The sequence below is a fragment of the Podarcis muralis genome, chromosome 15 (assembly GCF_964188315.1).
Source record: "Podarcis muralis chromosome 15, rPodMur119.hap1.1, whole genome shotgun sequence".
Classification (NCBI taxonomy): Eukaryota; Metazoa; Chordata; class Lepidosauria; order Squamata; family Lacertidae; genus Podarcis; species Podarcis muralis.
Window position 1 is genome coordinate 30,003,355 of NC_135669.1, and position 24,241 is coordinate 30,027,595.

The 24,241-nt window shown below is 50.1% G+C and overlaps 2 protein-coding genes across 5 annotated transcripts in view; both read right to left on the reverse strand.

Moving 5' to 3' along the window:
• The window catches only part of LIMK1 (LIM domain kinase 1), a 38,310-nt gene extending 22,336 nt beyond the window's left edge, over positions 1–15,974 (reverse strand). The window contains exons 1-2 of one of the 3 annotated variants that reach the window (XM_028708328.2): positions 15,592–15,974; positions 13,401–13,497 (exon numbers count right to left, since the gene is read on the reverse strand). In XM_028708328.2, coding sequence (XP_028564161.2) covers positions 13,401–13,497; positions 15,592–15,649 — 155 coding nt within the window. In that variant the 5' untranslated portion in view covers positions 15,650–15,974. Of the gene's footprint in view, positions 1–5,803; positions 5,877–10,064; positions 10,320–13,400; positions 13,498–15,591 lie in introns of those variants that run through there. The other 2 variants (XM_028708327.2, XM_077919340.1) reach the window with 2 other exon arrangements.
• A 4,970-nt stretch (positions 15,975–20,944) lies between these two features.
• The window catches only part of ELN (elastin), a 60,507-nt gene continuing 57,210 nt past the window's right edge, over positions 20,945–24,241 (reverse strand). For both annotated transcript variants that reach the window (XM_077919235.1, XM_028708380.2), the window contains 3 exons: positions 23,352–23,381; positions 23,219–23,248; positions 20,945–21,750 (listed from right to left, as the gene is read on the reverse strand). In XM_077919235.1, coding sequence (XP_077775361.1) covers positions 21,734–21,750; positions 23,219–23,248; positions 23,352–23,381 — 77 coding nt within the window. In that variant the 3' untranslated portion in view covers positions 20,945–21,733. The remainder of the gene's footprint in view (positions 21,751–23,218; positions 23,249–23,351; positions 23,382–24,241) is intronic.

Genomic DNA, 24,241 nt, shown 5'->3' on the forward strand with positions numbered 1-24,241 from the left:
CTCAGGTTAAGAACAGTTTCATGTTAAGAACTGACCTCCGGAACGAATTAAGTACTTAACCCGAGGTACCACTGTAGAAGGCTTGTGGTATTTTGCTTGCTGTGAATAGAGAGTTAACTTCATTGACACTGGGTGTTTTACTGCTGACCTACGCTTGACTGCGGCTCATTCTGGAACCATGGAGAGCTGCTGTCCCATCAGTGCAGGCAACACTGAGCTGGATGGGCCAATGTTCTGACTAGATAACTCTTGGGATCCCTTCAGACTCTACTATTCTATTTTATTTTAATTTTTATTTAACAAATTTTATACGAAGCTTGATTGTAGGGAAACTTCTAAGTGGTTGACAAGAAATATTAAAATTATAAATAAAGATCTAAATATCCTAAATATTATTCTATGATGTACAGAATGAAAAGTAAATAAATTGCTTATGAGCTTAATAAATGTCAGTACTAAAGACTATGAATTAAAAAGAAGGTTGTGCATTAAAGACCACAGAATAAGAAAATAATCATGCAGACTCTACTATTCTATGATCTGTATGTTCCTTTGGGGTGCTCAGTTCTAGACTTCTGGGAGACTGAGGTGTGTGTGCGCGCGCACGAGCTTTCTCCACCCCACCATCTCACCCAGCGTCCTTTTTCAGACTGTGGTCAGCTAGAAATCTCAAAGATTCCCCAAGCTGGCAGCAGGATGGCAGAGATCCAGGGTGGGCAAAAGCAAATGCTTCTTCACATGCAGCATGAAGCCCTAGAGTTGTAAGGGATCCCCAAGGGCCTTCTAGTCCAACCCCCTGCAATGCAGGCATTCACTGGTGGAACTCCCTGCCACAAGAGGTGGGGGCAGTCCTTGAAGAGATTCCAAATGGGGATCCTACAGATTAATGGAAGAGAAGGGGATTGGGGTGTCTGTGTGTCCGGCTGGTGGCTAAACAAAATTTCCAGAGTCAGGGGCAGTCTAGATGCCAGGGATGAGGATAAAAAATGGGGGGTTCCAATCCTTCCTTATGTATATTTTGCATGGGAGGAACCAGGCAGGGCTGAGCTAACAGCTGGTGGCGATTTCCCCTGAGGAAAGGAGGAAGTGATGGGACAGATTCACTTCCTGTTTGGGTCTGACAGGTTGCAAAGCCACTGCATGTGTTCTCACGCCATTGTGGCACGGGATCAGCAACAAGCCACAGAAACGCCCCCTTACTGGCACCTCCACAAGGGCAGCCTTAGACCCAGCCCTGAGGGGAGGCTCAGATCCCACTTCAGGACAGATGAAGGGTGTGCCAACTTCCCAAACCTTCCCAGTCTAACCATCCTGGGTCCCACCTTATTCCAACACGGACAGAGGCTCTCAGTGCACTTTCATTTTTCTACCAGGATCCCTTTTCAATCAGCAGCTATTTGCATTATTATTGATTATATTCCTATCCTGACCTTTTTCCCGCATCCTGCTTGCAGGTTTCCCCAAAGAGGCATCTGGGAGAATGGGATGCTGGACTAGATGGGCCACTAGCGTAACCTAGCAGGCTCTTGTATTCTCAAACAGCCTCTGCTTCTGGCAAAGTCCCCCAGTTATCCCAAGGGCATTTCCCACTGCGTCTCCTTTTAGCTGCTCTCTGATTCATCCTCGGTTTGGAGATGCCAATCTGAAAAGGGAGAAGCAGGGCTCGGGTGTCTCCTGAAAAGTGGCCACCTGCAAAGGCTGGTTTTGCCTCTGTCTGCAACGCTCCTTTTGTCCTTGAGCACTCCGTTTACATTTGGGTGTCAAATGTCCCTCCCGGCTTGTCCTCCCCCCTGCTTCTGGTGGATCAGGGCAGCCAAGCAGGCATCCCTGGGGACCCACCATCACCCTTCAACTGAGCAGAAAGGCTGCTATCGGCAACCTTGCTCCTAAGGTTTACTCACAGATCCTGCAAATCTGAAGGATGGTCTAAGAGTGTGAAAAGAGCCCTGCCGGATCACAGAATCAGGAGGGGCCCAAAGCTGAACCCCCGTGATGCATCAGGCCATGGACCTTTCCAGTCCAGCATCTTATTCCCACAGGGGCCGGACGGATGCTTATGGGAAGCCCCAAAGCATGACAGAAACTTTCCCCATTTATGATAGTGTTATCCTCCATGAATTTGTCTACTAGTTCTCTTTTAATGCCAACTGAGCTGAGGCCCTGGTTCACATCCACCCCTGATGGAGCAACTTGCTCATGAGGAGCTCTCCGTGGTTCTGAAACAACTGACCCGACTTGCCCTGGGGACTTCTCCAGGGAATCAGAACTGGATTGATCTAGCCCCAAAGGTCCTCTTCTCTGACCAGCAGCTAGTCTCCGAAGTCAAGCTAAGATCCTCTAGAACGGCTGTAATTTGAACCCAGGATCCCATCCACATGCTAAACGGGTGTTCTGCATAGTGAGTTGTGACCTTTTTGTGTGTGAATCATTTTATTAGCCTGGTGACACATGTTTTCTTTCTATTACCTCCTACAGCAGCAGGCCTTTTAATTATTAGGGAAAGTATTTAATTATAATTGTTCTGAAAAGGGTAAGTCTGAGCACCTTCCACATGAAATATGACATATGTTGTGTCCAACACTAGTCCCACGCAAAACAGACTCAAAACAGATGCACTGAAATAAAAGAGTATATTTAACTTAGGCCCATTGCTTTTGATGGGACCAATTCAAGTGGATCTCAGTTGGATTACAACCATCTGGCCAGATTTACAGAACCGCGCCACCCTACACCTCTTTACTTGGAAGTAAGGCCCACTGAGTTGAGCAGTGATGACTCTCATGCAGGAGACCAGCATTGCGCAATCATATGCCAAACCTTTGGCCAACCTAGGTCCTTCCAGCTGTTTTGGACTACAACTCCCATCAGCAGTGACACCAGGGGATGAACATACTGTCCTTTGAAACAGCTGGAAGGGCCCAGGTTGGCAAAAGGTGGAGTTAGCTGAACACTCTGCAAAGGTGGAGTACATGGTTCTCCCCCTCCTTAATCAACTCCCACAACAGCCCTGTGAGGTAGGTTAGGCTGAGAGAGAGCATGACTGTCCCACAAGGTCAACCAGTGAGCTTCCTGGCCAAGTGGGGATTAGAACCCTGGTCTCCAAGATCATAGTCCAGCACTCAAACCACTACACCACACTGCCTCTGACAATTAAAAAATAAACTACAGGTGTCACTGGCAATAAAAAGGTGCACCTCCCAAACTTAGGGTGCACACATGCATCTGTGCTTTGCAAGCATGCCGAGATTTAAAAACGAGACTTTCCAGACTATGGCAGAGGAAGAAGAAAAGGCTTCTGGACCGGCCACTCTCTGGGAAAACACCTGCCTTGATTTACTAATCTGCCACCTTCTTACAGTGCAGTTAATTTCCATGTCTACATCATTTGGGGAGGGAGAGGGAGGTCTTTGCTTGCATCAGCGCCACCTAGGCCAGCCACGATTCCCATTGTCTGAGGCCTGCCTCCTTGTGGCTGCCTCGCCGGCTGGCCAACCAAGTACGAACCCTGGGAGCGGTGAGCCTGCAGCAGGAGTTTCTGCGGAAAGGTATTCAGTGTGACTCAGCCTGCCGCTGGTGCAATGGATTTACGTGACAGGAGGCATCTGGGCAAGCTGTCGTGCGAAGCTCTCTCTCTCCCCCTCTCTCTTCCGGCACAAGAAGCCTGCAATTGCCCCCTCCCCAAGGGCAGAAAGTACCCTGAGGGGACCAGCTTTTTGCTATAAGCCTCCATGTTCACTGATGAAGTTACTTACGTGCCTCTCCTAGCACGGGGCACCTGCAGAAGGATGGCACCACCCAGCAGGTGTTCTGCACAATAGCCTTGCACGCTGCGGGTGCCACCCCAGCTGACCTCACGGAGGCAGCGACCCCAGATGGCTTTAAAAGAGGATTAGACAAATCAATGGAGGAGGAGGGGGCTCTCCATGGCTACTAGCCAGGGTAGCTGTGCTCTGGTGAGAGGCAGCAATGCTTCTGAATCGCAGTTGCTGGAAACCACAGGACGGGAGAGGGCTCTTATCTTCTTATGCACCCCCTTTCATGGTGTGAACGTGCCAGGAATCAGCTGGCATTTGGGGTCTCCATCACAAGCCAGCAGCGGCCCTCATGCACCCCTTGATCCCTCCCAGTGGCCCCGGGCAGAGAGGGTCTTCCCGGACTCTCCATCCCACCCCCATGAAAGAAACGCTCCTGCCAGAGGGGGAGATTGAGTTGGTCCATGTGTCTCTGGCTTGTGTGATGAGGCTCCATTGCATCATTGCTGCTCAGCCCCCTCCTCTCCTCCCCACCTCATTTCCAGAGCGAGGAGGGGAATGCCAAAGCAGCAGAGACTGACGTCACCTGCAGGGGGGCCACCCCATTACATCACCCTTGCGGAACTTCCCAGCTCAAACTCCAAGCAGGGAGAGAGGGGAGCCAATAGCAGAGCCGGCTGGGTTTAACCCATGCCTGGCTACCAAACAATGGCTATTCTGGATTTCCTGAGATTTAGCAGGAGCATACAAACCTAAGAGTAAGGAGCAGAAGAGCATAAGAATTGAGAGCATAATGCTATTTGGAAAGGTTCTCTGATTTTATTGTTAATATTCCTGTATACTATTTTATTTTTATTATTTTGTACAGCATCTGCTTTTTATTCGCTGCATTGCAGGGGGTTGGGCTAGATGACCCTTCAGGGCCCTTCCAACTCTACAGTCCTAGCATTCTGAGATTTAGGGCTCATCCACACTTTTGCTTGCCCCGTATTTTGATCGCCTTGTGTCCCAATTAATTCCCCCGAGTCCAGAAGCTTTCCTCAATGTTCTGCAGCTGTGCCTTGTGGAAATCCAATCTTACCCGCTGAATCAGAAGCTCAGTAAGCAAAATCTCTCTCCAGTTTTTTCCACGCATCTGATGAGATCTGATTCAGCAGGTAAGATCTTATTTTCACCAGGCACAGCAGTGGAACAGCGATAAAAGCTCTCAGACGCAGTGGAATTAATCGATACACAATCCAATCAAAATATGGGTCAAGTTAAAGTGTGAATGAGCACTTATTTGGTTTTTGCCTTTGCCTTTTGCCTGGTACAGTATATTCCTTGATCTTTTTCTTTTGTGCAGCATTTGACCTATACTTTGTATTTTGTTGTGAGATTATACTTGATAATGTATGTTGATTAGAGTTTCTGGCTTTTTTTGCATTGGATCTCCATTTTCGAACATCAGAAGAGCCTGCTGGATCAGGCCAATGGCACATCCAGTATCCTGCTCTCACAGTGGCCAGACTGTCACTCAGCAAGCAGACTCCAAGCACAAGAGCCCTCCCCCTCAGAGTTCATAGGCATTGCTGCCTCTGTGGAGGCAGAGCATAGCCATTGTGGCTTCCTCTCCTTAATGATCTTGCCAAATCCCCTTTCAAAGCCACCCAAATTGGTCCCATCTCTGCCTCTTGTGGGAGTGAGTTCCACAGTTCAACGTTGCGCTGCATAAAGAAGTTCCTTTTATCTGTCCTGAATCTTCCAACATTCAGCTTCATCGAATGTCTAGCGTTAGAGGAAGATGGAAAACTTTCCTCCATCCACTTTCTCCATGACAGGCATAATTTTGCCTATCGTGTTGCCTCTTACTCGCCAAAAAAAGTCCCAAATGTTGCGACCTATTTTTCCCTACAGTACTGAACCTCCGCTTTGTAGAACGTTCTGAGACTCTACCCTGCTGTATCTGAGTTCTGTTTACCAAGCACTGATCTGGAATTCGTTTGAATATAAGTCGTTTGAGATATTATTATTTTTTAAAAAATAATGAAAGCAAAAGCCACCACACCTACCTGAAGAAAGTGGTGTTCAGTGATAGACTTCCTCTGAACATGGTGGGTCCATTCCTAATGACCTCAGGGAATAAGGGCAGCCCTGTGGGATCTGAGCAAAAGCACCAACCAACCAGATGCCACTTGAAAGTCTATAAGAAGCAACTGGTCTGTGGTAGCCTGATATCTGGCACCCAGCATCCGCTGGATATCGCTTTCACTTCCATGCAAAGCCCACTCACACTTCCTTGCTGGTGGATGGCCTCCTTGTCTGCTCCTCCCCCTCCACACCACACTAATTTGCACATAGGTTGCAGCATTTGGGAGTTTTTAAGTTTAGAGAAAATGCAAGTAAAAGAGGCAACCTGACTGAAGTTTATAAAATTATGCCCGGCATGGAGAAAGTGGACAGAGAAGAGGTTGCCTTCCTCTCTCAAAACTGTAGAATTTGTGGACATCCAAGGAAGCTGAATTTTTGGAATATTCAGAACAGACCAAAGACTATCGTGCTCATCTGTGGAACCCCCTGGAGGCGGCAAAGGCCACCAACTTGGATGGCTTTAAAAGACGACTGGACAAATTCAAGGAGGAGGAGAGGGCTATCAGTGGCTCAGTACAACATCGCAATGTAAAATAGGATAAAATAATTTCTCAAAAGGCTGAGTGGAGACCCAGTGTGGCATAGTGGCTAGAGTGTCAGGCTAGGAACTAGAAGACCAGGGTTGAAATCCCCCCATCAGCCATGAAGCTTGGGCTCTGTCCCGGCCTCTCAGCCTGACCTACCTCACAGGGTTGTGGTGGGTGTCAATGCAATAAATAAATTATGTGCATGCCATGAGAATCCAGTGGATTGCAAGCACTCATGAGCTCACAGAGGTTGGTTCCAAGCAAGTAATGTTCAGTTCCTTGAACAGTTCCTAAAAACAAACAAACAAACAAACAAACAAACAAACAAACAAACAACACCTTTCCTGTGAGGCCTACAGTTCAGGCCCCTTCATTGCTGCCCACAACAAAATGGAAGCTTGAAAACATGAAACTGCAGCCATTCGAAGTTCTCTCTTGTCTCCCCTTCCTTCTTATCTGCCTTGCCGCCTTGCTGCTTCCCTCTCAAACACAATTTAATTTGTAAGCTTCTGGGGGCAGGGAAGCCTCTAATTTTAATGCTCCCTCCATTAAGAGTCACATGGAAGACTCTGTACATCACACATGCCATTTTCATTTGACTGCAGCTCAGCTTCTGGCAAAAAACCAAGACACTCATCTCACACTCTGGAATTTGACATCACCAGTTACGTCTCTAATTATGTAACAACATCATTCTCAGTTGTTGGGTTTCCTTTTGTCGAATAAGTTTTATGACAACAGTGACCAGTCTTCTTCCCAGATCTCCATCTCTTATTATGGACTGGTATTATACCTGAACACTTTTGGTCCTTAGCTAAAATTTTGGCCTCACTCCCCCTCCCAGGCTGTGTGTGGCCCACAGGTTCTGTGTCAAAGTACTATTGTGGCCCACGTGGTATGAAGAGTTGGACCACCCTGACCTAGAGGAACCAAACCTAGTCACTTCCCTTTTCAGAGTCTGCCCTGGGGGTTAATGCGGAAAAGAACCCACCAGGCTCAGCCATTTGGGGTTTCAATGGGATTTCCAAAAACCTACCAAGGAAAATCAGCATTTAAAAGGAAGCACAGTCAAAACCAGGTGCTGTGAATGGAAAAGGGTCTGCTCCCAAGCCATGGACTCTGATAGCTGGACTTCCTCTTAAAGGTTTAAAGTTTAAATGAGGTTAAATGTGGGACACCCACCCAAAATGAGTTTTGGCTTCCTTTTGGAATGAGGACGGGAAGAATCATGCATGGTACCTTGAGCTCCTTGGGGGGAAAGGTCAACAACCACCACCACCACCACCACCACCACCACTACTACTACTACTACTTCTACAACTACAACTACAACAACTACTACTACAACTACAACAACAACAACAGTATCTCAATTCAAAACGGCATCAGATGGTATTCAAACATAGATGGAAAAAGTGCTCCTCTGTCTCAGGCACTATCATGCCACACTGGGGAAACATTATCCCAAGACATGTCCAAACACATAGAGAGCAGGCAGACAGACAGACAAACAGACAGACAAACAGACAGACAGACAGACAGACAAACTACTTTCCAAAATATATAGTAGGTTAATCAATCAATCAATCAATCAATCAATTAATCAGCATTATTTGTTTCGATGCAAAGGAATTCCAATGCAAACAGGGGAGAGGAACACCACCAATTACATATCATTTGCAGACTGAAAGTCACAACAGTGAATGTGGATAACATTCACTGGACTGATTTCTGTCCCACACAAGGAACAAATCAGCAGACACGGGCCATTTTCTGCTCCTGTTCCCATTTCCTTCAGAATTCCACCTTGCCCAGGACCAGTGATCCTAATAATACGAGACAGGATGTTGACAAAAGGAGCCCAGCTTGCCTTTCTTTCTCCACCAAGGACAATGAAAGGTGACCTTCGCTGGCACGTGCTGGCAAGTGGTAGCCACTGATCTGGAAATAGAATCAGAAGCTGCAAAACTCTTCCACTTTGCTGGCACTGAGAAGCTTCTATGAGGCAACCAGGAGCTGGCAGCTCCTTGTTCTCAGTCTGAAGAAAACAGAATGGGATTTCACACCCCAGAGTGCAACACAAATTTGTTCCACCTTCCTTTTGCCTCGGGTCAAACCATGTACAGCAGGTTTTGGAAACCATGCAGAAACCTGCTGGACCTCTTTATGCCAGGTGCAAGTGAGCCGAACAGACATGCCCCACCCCCTTGACCAATTCAAAAGAAGCATTGCTGCCTATAACTTTAGGTGGGGCTGCTTCTGAATCAGAAACCAAATGCAAAGACAAGCCCAACAGGGATCCTCCATTCTTGCTTTAAAAGGCAGTTTTAATACCACGGAGAACCCGGCCAACTAAATCAAACCTCCATGCTCAGAGGAAGTGTAACTTTGGACACCAGATGCTAGAGACAAAGAACAACAGGAACATCAGAAAAGCCTGGTGGATCAGGCCAATGGCCCAGCTACCCCAGCATCCTGTTCTCACAGTGGCCAACCAGATGCTCCAGAGAGAAGCAAGCAGCAAGCAGGACTTGAGCACAAGAGCCTCTTTCCTCCTGCAGTTCCCAGAAACTGGTATTCAGAAGCATTATTGCCTCTGACTGTGGAGCCAGAGCATAGCTACCATAGCTAGTAGCCTTCAAGAGCCTTCTCCTTGTCCATGAATGTGCCTAATTCTCTTTTAAAGCCATCCAGGTTGCTGGCCATCACTGCCTTCTGTGGGAGGGAGTTCCACAGTTTAACTATGCAGAGCATGAAGAAGGACTTTCTTTCCTCTGTACCAAATCATCCAGCAGCTTCATTGGAAGTCCACGAGTTCTAGTGTTATGAGAGAGGGAGAAAAACTTCTCTCTATCCACTTTCACCATGGAATAATAGAATTGCAGAGTTGGAAGGGACCTTGAGGGGCCTCTGCCCAAACCCCTGCAATGCAGGAATATGCAGCTGGCCCATACGGGGATCAAACCCACAACCTTGGTATTTTCAACACCATGTTCTAACCACCTGAGCCACCTTCATCATGCCAGGTGTCATTTTATAAACTTCTACCATGTCACCTCTTTGGGCTTGTCCACATTTCCGCTTGTTCTATGCCAAGGATTGCAAATTGGAGGATATATAAATATATCACCCAACCCTAGTCAGCGGTTCTCACCTGTGACTGCTAAATAAACCCTCCACATTCAGAGGCAGTGTATCTTTCAATATCAGATGCTTAGAGCCAAAGGACAACAGGAGCACTATAGTCATACCTCGGGTTACAGACGCTTCAGGTTGCGGTTTTTCAGGTTACGGACCACCGAAACCCGGAAGTACTGGAACGGGTTACTTCTGGCTTTTGGCTGCCGTGCATGTGCAGAAGCACTAAATTGCACTTTGCGCATGTGCAGAAGCACCAAATCACAACCCCCGCGTGCACAGATGCGTCACTGAGCATTGTGGACGCTACGGGTTGTGAACGTGCATCCCGCACGGATCATGTTCGCAACCCGAGCGTCCACTGTACTGGGAAGCTTTCCAGAGGCGCCAACTGACCACAGCCGGAGGCAGTGCACTGAACCAACCCAACCCAGCGCCTGGCCCAGCTAGTCAGCTTTTATCTCCTGCCAACTCTGAGTTCAAATCCTGCATTTCATCATTTCCGGCGGAGACTTACTTGGCTCCTGCTGTCAGAAAGTGGTTGCTCTTGAGCACGGCAGCCAGCAACGGGGTCTCCTCCTTGGCACCTGCCCACTGCTGGTGCCTCGAACGTGGGCAGAGGCACACCCTTCCCTGCCTGCCCTGGGCAGCCAGGGGCTGAGCCCGGCCCCCAAGATAAGCCCCCGAGTTCGCCAGCTCTGACCCCGAAGAGTAGCTCCTCACTGCCATTGCAATTTGCTCCGCTCTGCTCTGCTCTGTTCTGCCTCGGAAGCTGACTCCAGCCAGCCCAGCCCCAGGGCAGGAAGTTGTTCTGTAATCACAAGGAGGGGAATTTCCTCTGTGACTGCCGCCTCCACGCAGCATCGGGCCTCTCTCTCAGCCGCCCCCCTGGGAGTCACGTAGCTATCTTTGTCAACAGCCCTGCGCAGATGTGCTCTTGCCACAGCTGGGAGGCCGGAGCGCAGGCCTCTCTCTGCACCGCCTCTTGCATCATCGAGCCAGCCTGCGCATTGTCCACCTCAGAGGACACATGCAATTTCCACCCACCTCCGTGCCCCGCTAGCTGGTGGGGGGAGCACCGACACCTGGGCATCTCCCCAGCATGCAAGAGCTGTAAGAACGTGAGAAGAGCCTGATGGATCAGGCCAAAGACACATCTGGCACAGCACCCTGTTCTCACAATAGCTAAATGCCCTTAAGAACTTGGAAATAGAGATAGACTGCCACTGGGCCTGGAGGTTCCATCAGGACATAAGAAGAGCCCAGAGGCAGAGCATAGCTATCATGGTTAGTAGCCTTCTCCTCCATGAATTTGTCTTTTAAAGGAATCCAGGTTGGTGTTCCCCACTGCGTCCTGTGGGAGCAAGTTCCAGAGTTTAAATGCATGCCCTCAGATGGATCACAGACGCGCCCGTTTGTCCTCAAGCCAGACTCTTCCAAGCAGACTCCAGTGTGAGTGTGAGAGAAGAGCTATTTTATTCCCTGCTTGGTGAGAGAGGCAGCCAGACTTTTAAAAGCGCACAACCCCAAAGCAGCCAGGGTCGGGGCCCAGGGAATCGGCTCCGAGCTGGACGTGTGAGGAGTGTGTCTCTTGGAAGGAGAGCCAAGTCTCTGCGCTTGCCAGATGCCACCAGCCATATTGACGGCTGCCCAGAAGGAGGAGGGGGGGGGGACTGTAAAGCCAAGAATGAATGGAGCAGCCAAGCTGTTGGGGAAACAGATGATCAGCGGAGGAAGGTGGCTCTCGTCTTTCGCCCCCTCCCCACCAGGCACCTGGAACATATGCTGGAGGGGAGAGGGTATGTTTAGCCTGGAGAAGAGAAGACCGAGAGGTGCAAGCAGGATAGCTCAGTTGGTTAGAGCACGGTGCTGATAATGCCAAGGTTGCAGGTTCGATCCCCGTATGGGACAGCTGCATATTCCTGCATTGTGGGACTTGATGTTCGCCAGGGTCCCTTCCAACTCTACAATTCTATGATAGGCATCTTCAGAAGAAGTCTAGTGTCCATATCTGCCTTGGTCAGACCCCACCTGGAGTGCAGCGTGCAGTTCAGGGCCCTGCAGTTTAAGGATATTGGCAAGCTGGAAGGTGGGCAGAGGAGGGTGATGGAGAATATCAAGGGCCCAAAGCCTTTTGAGGAATGGGTGAGGGAATTGGTTATATTTAGCCTGGAGAAGAAAAGACTTAGAGGTGATATGATAGCCATCTTCAAATATCTGAAGGACTCTCACTGAGAAGATGGAGCCAGCTTCTTTTCTGCTGCTCCAGAGGGTTGGACCCGGACCAAAGGATTCAAATGGCAAGAAAGGAGATTCTGACAAGGAACAACTTTCTGACCATAGGATCTGTTCCACGGTGGAGGATTCTCCTTCCACAGCAGTGGATTCTCCATCTCTGGAGGATTTTCAAGAGGCTGGACGGCGATCAGTCAGGGACTCTTTAGCTGCGATTCCTGCATTGCATAAGTTGGGCTAGATGCCCTTCCAACCCTACAATTCTAGGTTTGCATGATTCTTTGGTGCAGAAGGAGCTGCTCAAGCTGTCCCAGGGCCAGGCCGCGAGCGTCCTTGGAAGGAGAGCACTGGATCTCGTCGCTCACACCAACCCGTGCTAAAGAATATTCTAAGGATGGGGGGCACTTCCTTTCTGGCCAAATAAGCAACAGTGAACATAGGAAGAGTCCTGGGATGGCTCAGTCGAAAAGAAGCCGATTTCTAGTCCAGCATCCAGTCCTCACAGTGGCCAACCGGACACCTCTTCCAGGAAGCCCATGATCAGGACCGGAGCACCAGAGCAACCCTCTCCCCACTTGGGATCCCCAGGAAGTATGATTCAGAGGCAGACCATAGCCATTGTAGCTAATAACCATCAACAGCCCCTCTGTCCAGTCCTCTTTTAAAACCATCCAAGCCGGTGGACATCACTGACTCCTGCGGCAGTGAGTTCCATCATTTAACTATGCATTGCATTCAGAAGGACTTGCTTATGTCTGCCCTGAATTTCCTAGCATTTCTCCTTTTTCTCCAAGGAGCTCAGAGTGGTGGACGTGGTTCTCCCCTCCCCCCTCAATTAATTCCCACAACAACCCTGTGAGGCAAGCTAGGCTAAGAGGCAGTGACTGGCCTCCAAGGTCACCCAGTGAACTTCATGACCGAGTGGGGATTTGAACCCAGGTCTCCCGTGTCCTAGTCCGATAATGTAACCACTTTGCAACACTGCCTCTCTTAAGATGTAGCTCTGGCCTAGTTTGCACACCATTTATTTGTTTATTGCATTTATAGCCCACCTTTTTTCCTCCCAGGTTTTCCTGCCTACAACAACCCTGTGAGGTAGGCTAAGCCAAGAGGCAGCGACAGATCCAAAGTCATGACCTAGTGGGGAGCTTCATGACCTAGTGGGGATTTGAACCCTGGCCTCTCTCAGGTCCTAATCCAACACTACCACTTTCTAAAGGAAAAAGCCCCAGATCTTGAAACTTTTCCTTGCTCTTATAACCCCCTCACTGCTTTCTGAAACTGTGGTTCTCCAGATCGGAACACAGGAAGTCAGACCACTGGCCCATCTAGCCCAGTACTGTCTACACTGACTGGCAGCAGATCTTTAGGATTTCAGACAAGAAAATCTCTCACCATTGGGGATTGAACCTGGGACCTTCTGCACTCAAAGCAAATGTTCCATCCCTGAGGTATAGTCCTTCCCTTAGCTTGCAGGACTACAACTCCCATCGTCCTTGACCTTTGACCCTCCTGGCAGGGCCTGATGGGAGATGGCAGTTCAGAAAAGCAGCTGGGAGGATGCTGGCTCCCCCTTCCCACCCTACTGGTGACAGCCGCCCTACCAGAGCAGTCTTACCTGAAGCAGTCGGTGTGCCAGTCCGCGTTGAGGGCCTGCAGATACTGGCCATCGTAGATATTGTGGCTGCAGCTGGCGCATATCGGCAGATCGCTTCCTGGAGAGGAAAACAGAGGTGGGGGCAGATTGAGTGGAGGGGGGTCACCAGCACAGCCTGGGCTCTCACTGCAGGATTTCAGTTTTTGCCCCAAACCAGATGTAGGCCTACAAACAGGGCCCTTGTCTGCACGGCACTTTTAAAGTGGTATCGTACCACTTCAAACTGGCATGGCTTTCCCCGAAAGAATTCTGGGGACGGCAGTTTCAGCCTTGAGGAGCTACAGTTCCCAGAGCCCTTAACAAACTACAGATCCTGGGAAGCCAAACAGGCTTTCAATGCATGTTGGATGTGTGGTGTGACCTCAGAGAGGAAGGAGGGAGTCAATGCATATTTAAAGCAGTCCAAGACCACTTTAAACAGGCACAGCTTCTCCCGAAGACTCTTGGGAACCACAGTTTGCTAAGGATGTTGAGTTGCTTTTAGAAATACCCCTATTATCCCCCACTCCCGGAACTACAATTTCCAGAGTTCCCTGGGAACAGGGATTGACTGTCAAACCACTCTGGGATTTGCAGTTTGGGGAGGGGAATAAGGGGTCCCCTAAAAACCCTCAGCACCCATAACAAACTACACTTCCCAGGATTTTTTGGGGGGAAAGGAATGACTGTTTAAAGTTGCATGACGCTGATTTAAATGTATAGTGCAGAGGCACCCCCAAACTCCAGAGGGGCTGTGGGTGATTTCGCTCTCTCCCCCAGAATGCACCTCATCCTCTTGTGCCCCCCCCAGAATAGATTTGTTTGAAGCAGTGCTCAAAGAAATGCAGCACTCACACTGAATGAACAAGGGTACCTCTGAGAACACGCAGAATAGCTTCCATAATCCGAACCTGAAGCATGGCTCCGCCAGGAGCCTCATTCCTGTTAACTCTGAGAGGGGACATGGGGGGGGGGGATAATGGCAATTCTCCTGCACCCAGCTGCTCACAAATGCCCAGAGGCCCCTAGCTGAGGCTAGCCCTATGACCTCCTTTCCCATGGCTGGTGGCCACAGATCGATCTCCTGTTTATATAACAGCAGGACTGTCCCCTAATTCACCCCCATAGATTGGGGGTGTGGAGAGGAGTGGCAGGGAAACCAGAGGGGGGGCATCCCTAGAAATGGGGAACAGAATGGGGAGTGGTAAATTTTTCCTTGCACCCAGACTCTGAACCTGTTTTCAGTAGCAGGCCTCCATGCTGCAACAATTACAGGGGAGCAAGAGTGTCTTGGAGCATGCACAGAGGGTGCTTTCTTTTTTCTTTTTACTTTCTAACCACAGCATGCCCACCCTCTTCTGGGCCCTGATGCCATTGGGGTTATGACAGGATTTGGGGGCGAGGGGGACACCCTTCTTCCTGCTACTAATGAGCATTTTATTCACCCTATCCTGTTCCACCCGTTTGCAAAAGGAGAATTCCCACACTCAGGAAAGGCTCTATGAATCCTCAACTTTCAGTAAAGTAGCGAAAATATTTGCGAAAGGAAGGAGGAAAGCATGGATCCTAGAATCAACCCCGAAGTCTTTTATCCAAACCCCACTTTCTTGCATTCCGGTCAGACGAGACTCCCTTGCCTGCGGCAGGAGGTCGGGAGAACCAGCACCCTGGACAGCACCCACCGGATGGGCACCGGATTAACCTCCCCGCCCCCGCCTCCTGGGGTGAGTTGAAAGCGCCGAGACAACGGGCTGGAGGTGGGGAGAGAGGAAACGCGCTCTGCACGTGCTCAGAGACGCGCTCCCAGTTAGTCTGCGCACGCCCGTTAAGGTGAGTGAAGAGGCGAAGTAGGCCTTGGGGGCCTCTCCCAACCTTCCGAGGACCACTCCACAAGCCCCACGCGCGTGAAGTAGATCTCGCCTTTCGCCCCCACCCCTCCTGGCCTCTTGCACGTGTGAATGCCTGCCACGCGTGCAATGCAGCAAGGGGGCGGCCCGGACGTTTCTCTCTCTCTCTCCCACCCCCTGTGGGGCTCAAGGTCAAGCAGGGGAGGGGGCGGAGGAGCCCTGCACGCCACCCCACTCCGTCCCCACCGCGCCCCAGGAGTCAGGCCAGAGGCCGGGCGAGGGGCGACGTGGAGTGGGGGCGGGGAGGGCTCTCTTCCAGGACCCACCTTCGTCCTCTCCCATGGGCTCGTCTCTCCAGGTGCAGCACAGGAGCATCAGCCTCATGCGGACGCCGCGCCAGACCCCCCCGGCTCGGGCGGCAGCAGCGTCGGCGTCGGCGTCTCCTCCCCGCGCTTGCCGGGCGGCGAAGGGGGCAGGGCGGGCTGCTTGGTTGCGCCGGCTGCGGACTCGCCCGGGCCGACTGCGCGGCAGCCCTGGGAAAATGGGGCGGGGGGTGAGGAGGAGGAGGGAGGCGGGTCCAAAGAGGAGCCAGCCAGCCAGAGGGACCCCCCTTACTCCGCCCGTCTCCAGCTATAATGCAACGTGCGCTGCAAGGCGATGCAAGGCCAGGCGCCTCCCCTCTCGCTTGGACGGGGCGGGGGGCTAGAAGAAGCGGAGTCCCGGCAGGGATGCAGCCAGCCAGCCAGAACCGGACACACGCACGCGCGCACACACACCCCGCCGCCGCCGCCGCCGCGCGCTCCCTGGGAAGCCAAGCTGACGGAAAGGGAGGGGATGGTGAGGGAAGCCCTGAGTGCGCGCAGAGGGTCCGGGGCAACGGCAGATAAAACCGACGGGGGTGTGTGAAGAGAAATGTACGATCTTGTGTCAGACCACAGCTAAGCTGTGATAGTCCACGAGCGCTCTCCAGGGTTTCAGGAGGGGATGGAGAAGGGGCCCCTGAGTATGTGCAGAGCGCCCAGGGTCAACTGCAGACAAAAGGCGAGGGGGTAGTGCAGGGAAGAGGGAAACGCATTGTTGTGTGCTACCCCAATCTCTGAGCTGTGCGAGACGCTATTGGGTTCCAGGCACCTTTACCAAGGGTCCATGTTTCCAGAGTCAGATTTAGGGCAGCATGGCTGGTTCGCCTGCACTGGGCGCCGAGCCGAGGGGACACCACAGGGCGCCACAACTGTGACATGGTGCACAGAACGCAAGGCAAGAGGCAGGAGACATCAGATTTTGGCCTCGCAAAGGGTGCCACTAAAAATTTGAAATACGAAAATTCACCCCTACATGTTTCCTTTTAAAAATGAGGCATAGCGGGGATTCAGGTATTTTTATGATACATAGTTTATGTACACATGCAGTGGTACCTAGGGTTACATACGCTTCAGGTTACAGACTCCACTAACCCAGAAATAGTACCTCGGGTTAAGAACTTTGCTTCAGGATGAGAACAGAAATTGTGCTCCAGTGGCGCGGCAGCAGCAGGAGGCCCCATTAGTTAAAGTGGTGCAGAACAGTTTCAGGTTAAGAATGGACCTCCAGAACGAATTAAGTACTTAACCCGAGGTACCACTGTATATGCAACCTGAGCCTACAATGCAGCAGTTCCCAGCATTAACACCCCAAAAGACTCTTGCTTCTCTGGATTCAAACAGACATCAGCCATTGTGCTCTGACTCTCTGCCTTTTCCAGCCGGTCACTTTTTCTATCCTGCAACTTAGGTCAGATCACAGTCAACTCTACTTCGAACTCTTTGTCTTCCCAACTAACTCTGAGCTGAGGCCCCTTGCATTTGGTTTTCCTAATGGCTTTTGTTCTCCATCATCCCAGGTGATTTCCCAATCAGGAAACTGGCTTAGTTTATATTTTAACATTTACTGAATCCAGAAGTTCAGTGTCTGGCATCCAGAAACTTGTAACGGGTGGGTAGGAGTCTGAAACTCATAAACTCATAACAGTAGGAAGTTGCCTTGTCCTGTGTCAGACCAGCAGTCCAGCCCAGTATGGTGGACACTGACCACCAGCAGCTCTCTCCAAAGTGGGAGTCTCTACCTGGAGATGCCACCTGGAATTGAACCTGGGGCAGATGTTCTCCTGCCACTGGGTTAAGACTCCAGTCCTCATGGTTACCAACCAAGGACTGCTTTCAGACCACCAGTCCGGTCAGTGGGAGGAAGCAAGACTTATCAATACCAGTTGCCGGATGCCATGGTGGCGCGAGGGGGAGTCCCTTTATACCTGAATCCTGCTTGTGGGCTTTCCCTTGGGACATCGGTTGGGCTCTAAAACTGCTGGCACATTTGCAAAGCTAAACAGGGTCTGGTCTGGTTTCAAATTGGATGGGGAACTACGTGTTGAGATTCCAGCACTGCAAAGGGATGGACTTGGATAACCCTAGGGGTCCCTTCCAGCTCAACAATTATATGAAAAGGAAACTGGGCTTGATGGGCCATTGGCCTGATCCAGCAACCTCTTAGGTTCTTATCTGCTGTCTATTTTCTGGTTGCTAATGCACAGCCATTTATGGAGGAAAAGGCTATCGATGGGTAGTAGCTACAATGGCTATGCTCTGCCTCCACAGTCAGAGGCAACAATGCTTCTGAATACCAGCTGCTGGAAGCCAGGCGGGGCCAGAGTGCTCTTGTGCATGAATACTGCTTGTGGGTTTTCCACAATGGCCATCCTGTGAGAACAGGATGCCAGTCTAGATGGCCTGATCCATCCGCAGGGCTCTTCCAAGAGTGCTTAACTGATGCATTCAGGATCTCTTCTTGTTCTGTTGTTGTATTTCTGCCTTTCTGAATTTGTACAGAGCAGCAAGCAGTGACAGCCTTCAATTCCTTCATCTTATTTGTGTATGTGTCTCCTTTCCCCCCCTGCACACATTGCCAGCGTACAGAACAACTTTGCCAATACTTGGCAAAAAGGAGTCTTAGGACAATAGTGCATATGGCTATATTGAGATTCTTTTGATGTGTTGTATGGTTTTCCCAGTAGTGATGTAGTGGAAGTGAGAGCTGGAGAAGAAGGCCGAAGAATTGGTGCTTTTGAATTCTGGTGCTGGAGGAGACTCTTGAGAGTCCCATGGACTGCAAGAAGATCAAACCTCTCCATTCTTCAGGAAATCAGCCCTGAGTGCTCACTGGAAGGACAGATCCTGAAGCTGAGGCTCCAATACTTTGGCCACCTCATGAGAAGAGAAGACTCCCTGGAAAAGACCCTGATGTTGGGAAAGATGGAGGGCACAAGGAGAAGGGGACGACAGAGGACGAGATGGTTGGACAGTGTTTTCAAAGCTACCAGCATGAGTTTGACCAAACTGCGGGAGGCAGTGGAAGACAGGAGTGCCTGGCATGCTCTGGCCCATGGGGTCACGAAGAGTCGGACACGACTAAACAACATTATTATTATTATTATTATTATTATTATTATTATTATTATTATTATCCACCAGAAGCGCTGGCTAGCTTCCATTAAGAACATAAGAGGAGTCTGCTGGTCAGGCCAACAGCCCATCTAGTCCAGCATCCTCTTCTCATAGTGACCACCCAGGATGCTTCACTGGGAAACTCACAAGCAGGACCAAAGCACAGGATCCCTCTCCTCTCCTCTGGTTTCTAGCAACCAGTATTCAGAAGCATTGCTACCTCCAACTGCAGAGGCAGAGCATATCTATCATGGCCAGAAGCCATCAATAGTCTTCTTATCCTTCATGAAACTGCCCCATCCTCTGTTAAAGCCATCCAGGCTGGTGGCCATCACTACCTCCTGTGGGAGCAAGTTGCATGAAGAAGGACTTCCTTACGTCTGCCCTGAATCTCCCAATACTCAGCCTCATTGGATGTCCACGACTTCTAGTGCTATGAGAGAGAGGAAGAAAAACTTTTCCCCATCCACTTTTCCTATGCCATGCATAATTTTATAACCTCTATCATGTCGCTTCTTACTTGCCTTTTCTCTTAACTAAAAAGCCTCAAATGCCACAAGCTTTCTCCTTCAACCCCCTTGATCATTTTGGTTGTTGCTTTCTAAACCTTTTCCAATTCTGCAATATCCGTTTTTAGGTGAGGTGGCCGGAATTTCACACAATGTTCAAAATGTGACCGCAGCATAGATTGGTATGGCATTATGACATGGTCCGTAGAAATTTCAGTTCTGTTCCCCAATGATTCCCGATGCTCTTTCCCCTCCTCAGTGTTGATTTCCTGCCTATTTTCGGTTCACTTGCACCACAAACACTGATATTTCCTTGTGAAATTCACACAGGTGCTGCAGGGTCCCTGCAGATTCGTTTTTGGCAGTAAGGTACGATTTTATGATTTTGTTCTATTTGCAAACATGGAGTAACATAGTTCGTCTCCACCAGATGCATTTATTCACCTGTGGGTTTTATGACTAGGGGAAAAATATTACATTTAAATATAATGGTCCTAGTATAATGACAGTCCAAAACAGTTCCTCTGTAATGTTTTCCAGGATAATTAATTCTTCATTTACAGTTTCTCCGATTTCTACTGTCTTGTTTTTTTCCTGTAATGTTTTTTATTGTTTTAGATGGCTTGTAGGTGTGAAATTTAATAAAATGTATTTCTAAAACCAAACCAACACCATCATTTTCTCAGTTGTGTCATTGATTACAGACGTTGCCCAATTGCTGGGCATTCTGCAATAAAAGTTGCATGACTCCCATGGAAACAGCTCAGCTCCTCGTCAGGCTGCAACTGCTGGTTGCAAAGTTCTTTGCTCCACTCTAGCAATCTCACCTCTGCATCTTTAATGAGCCCTACAGCCCAACTCCTCCCCCTAAGTTATAGGATCCAGAGGGGGCTATTTCCAAGTGTGCATCCCACTACTTTCTATCAGAATTGAGCGATGGTATGAAAACTATCTTCAAAGATCTGAAGAGCTGCCACATGGAAGAAGGAGCGAGCTGGTTTGCTGCTGCTCTGGAGGGGAGGACTGGAACCAATGGATTCAAATTACCAGAAAGGAGATTTTGAATAAACAGCAGGAAGAACCAGGGCCTCGTTTTTTGGCCAGAACTCACTGGAACTCGATTTTGGATAGGGCTGGGTGATATCTGGTTTTCAACATTGTGATATATCACCACATACACATGCATGCATCATGATTCATGATATATTGCCAGGTTAAAAATGATGAAACCAATATCATGATATGGACTTCACACTGGTTTTGCACAATATATCGCCTAGTTCTGGCACCTCTCAGGTGAACACCATTGCCAATATAAGGGTGGCATTCATGGTGAGTTTGAGTACCTCTTTTTCCAGAAAAATAGCACTGGGAAGAACAGTTTGGTGTTAAGAGCTATTGGACAGTAGAACGGGCTCTTTCGGAAGGTAGTGGAATTTCCATCATTGGAGGTTTTCCCACAGAGGCTGGATGGCCACCTGTCAGAGATCTTTAGCCATGATGCACTGCAAAGAGTTGAACCAGAAAACTCTTAGGTTCTGTGCTTCTAATAATAAACAGTCACACCTGCCAAGATGCACTCACTTTGCCCCTCTGCACAGGCTCAGAGACACTCAATTTGTGTTTGCTTGGGTTGCTCAAGGGAAACTAGGTTCCAGACCGTACGTCTCCAGGAGGAAAAAGCACAAGAAATGTTCCTTTAAAAAGTTATTTATTAGTCAGGTTTTATTTAATTCTTTTTTTCCCGGAAAGCGGTTTACTGTTCCTCTTTATAAAAAGTGTCCCATCCCAGTTACATCGAAGTGATTAAACATGAAGAGTCGTGGAGCAGGTCGGCCACGGTCCGGTGGGGAGGGGCGGGGGACCCCCAGGACGGCCTCTTTGCTCGGACCTGGACGGCTCTCTTGCTTGAAAGGCCGGATGTGGCCTGGGCTGTGCTAATCCGCTGCGGCCCTGACAGGCAGCAGCTGGAGGATTAAGGTTAATCCTGTTGGCACCGACCCCCCAGCCCGGCCTGCTCCCCCTCCCCTGCCGATACGCAGGCAGTGTGCCAGGGGAGGGGCTCCCATGGCAACCCAGTTGCATTCTCCCCCCAGAAAAACTGGAGCCTGGAGAGAGAGAGGGGGGGCAGAGACTGGGAAAGGGAGTGGGGCCAACTGGCCAGTGTGACTACTGACCCCCCCCCCCACAGGGCTCAGGAGTGGGCTAAAGTGCTCGGGCATCTTCCCCCCCTCCTCCGAAAGCGGCCCTCCTCGGCCGCAGCACCAAAGAGGCCCCCCCACCGCCCAGGAAGTGGACGGCTGGGTGTAGCACCAGTGAGAGAGGGAGGAGGGCTGTTTGGGGTCTGTGGGGCAGAAAGGCACAGGGCGGCGGTGACGATTGCGGTGGTGGTGGAATCTGCTTTTCTCGGGGTGAGGGGGTACATTCGAGACCAGGCAGTAGCACCAAAGTTCATGAGGTGAATGGTAGGCAGTCTGTCAGGGCTACTTCCTCTTGCGGCCTGCAAGGTGTGGGGAGAGGAGAAGAGGAAGAGCATCAGCGGTGACACATGCCTTACTCACATCCCAGCTGCCTTTGAACTATTTGTATTATTTATTTGTAAAAAATAGTAATAATAATATTACCAGTATACTGCAACATCAGAAAAATATATATGTCAAAGCAGTTTACAGCAGTGAAACCATAAAGCCATTCAAAAAGTTTAAAACAGACGTTGTGGGAGGATGTGTTCTGAATTGCCTCACTAGGTTTGGCGGAATTGAAAAGCGTTCAGCGCTTGCTGAAACTCCAGTGGTGGAGAGTTCCACAGGACTGGGTTGATGACATTAAAGGACATCTGTGGGGGTGATGCCTCAGGGGCTTCCATTTCACCCTGCCTCGTGGGTGGGCTGGCCTTGAGGCACCTGGGGCACACCAGAACTGGTGGATGGGTTCATATGGACTAGCTCAGGGGTCTGCAACCTGCGGCTCTGGAGCCGCATGTGGCTCTTTTACACCTTTGCCGCGGCTCTGGGGCGGATACTAGCGAGGGGAGGAGGCGCATTGTGCGCCCCGACACTCCCCACTGTGGTGGGTGCTGTACTGGCTGTGATGTCGCATGGGGGCGGTGCGTGCATCAGTCACGCACCGTCCCGACGTCACCTTCCCACCCGCTGTCAGATCGCAGCTCCGGAGATATATTTGTTTTAAATGTCGCAATGGTTTTGCGGCTCCCAGTTGTTGTTTTTTCTTCAGAAACGGGTCCAAGTGGTTCTTTTTGTCTTAAAGGTTGCAGACCCCTGGACTAGCTCCTTTGCTACCAGTGGTGTCCTTATTTAACCATCTTCTGGGCTGCTGTCAGGGCAAACTGTATTTCAGTTGCTGGTTCTAAAACTACTTTGCTTTTATTACCTTGTAATTTATAATTTTTTAAAAAATAATAATGTTGCAAGCCACCCTTAATCCCACCTTCGGAGAAAGGCATGATAAACACATTAAAATAAAATACAACAACAATAGGAGAAGGAGGACACTGTGTGTCCGGGGGGCATTTTTCATGGGTGGCTCACAGGTACGGATAGTGGAAGATTCCGATGGACTGGAAAACAGCACCCCAAATTGTGTCCATATGTGTGCTGATTCTCAGCTTGGGGCGGAATTCAGGCAAGTGAACCTGTTGGTACTTGCTGTCATCATTTAAGTCCGCAAACATAATGTGATTGGTGGCCATTCTCTTGGCCCCTTTGCAAAAACAGCCAGACCAAGAGAATTTGCCCTTCGACCTCCTGTTCCCATTAGCAGCCCACCGGAGGCCTATGAGACCCTCCCCGTACAGGCGAGGCCTGATGGGAAGAAGCTATCCCTACCCCACCCTGGCACTAAGCTAGAGCCTGGCACTCAGAGGTAGACTGCCTTTGAACCTGGAGGCTCTTGGAACAAGACAGAAACAGTTTGAAAGTGGACTGCTTCTGGGTTGGGGTGCGACTTACCTCTGTAGCCGTACGGCTTGGGAGGTTTGCCTGTGGAGAAGCAGGGGAGAAACATGGGGTGAGGTCACTCAAGATCTCCTGGATTCACCCTTGACCCCCCACCCACCCAGCCAGCAGAAAGCAATGCACTTACCACCATAGCCCAGCTGGCCAGGGACTCCACCTGCAAGCCCAAACCAGGCAGGAAAACTGGTTAGCCACACAGAGCAGCCAGCAGCCCCCTCCCACCCCACATTCTGAACTGTGTGTGTGTGTTTGGGTGAGGGGTGCATGGCAAAGGTCACAGTGGGCCTCAGAGAAAGAGAAGTGGGGAAACATGCATTGCAGGGGGCTTGACTAGATGACTGTACTGTTCCAGGATTCTATGGAAACACCTAAGCATCTTGTTATATTTCCTTGTATTCAGATCATTACTATGGGACTCCTATCCCTGAGCATAAGAACATACAAAGAGCCCTGTAGCTGGATCAGGCCAAAGGAGGCCCATCTGGTCCAGCACCTCCTTCTCACAGTGGCCAGCCAGGTGCCTGATATGAGAAACCCCCAAGGAGGTGTCAAGGCAGGAGTAGGGAACAAGTCAGCAATAACTCACAAGGTGTCCGTGAAGTTAACTCTTTATTCAAAGGAATTAAACAGCTCAGGCCTAGTGAGCACAGCAACTGTTCCTGATAGAGCTTGCCCCAAGGAGGCAGTTGTGAGGACTGAAGGTCCCCCGCCTTCCCACAGCTGCCTAAGTTCTTTCCAAGTGATCTGAGGCTTTGTCGTCTTCCCCGTATTTCCTCCGCCCTCTTCATACCTCTTCTGGTTCTGGGGAACCGGTGGGGAGGGGAGCTGGTCACAGCAGGAGGGGGAGAGTCCCTGGCTTCTTCAGCAGTCTGCTTCATCTCTGTCTCTTGGTCCCCACCTCTGCTTCTGCCTCTTAGTCTGGACGGCTCTCTGCCACAGCCTCTTCCTGCTCACTAAACCCTGTTACCTCCTCAGCCCCTGACACCTCCTTCTCCTCATCTGCTTCCTCTTCTCCCT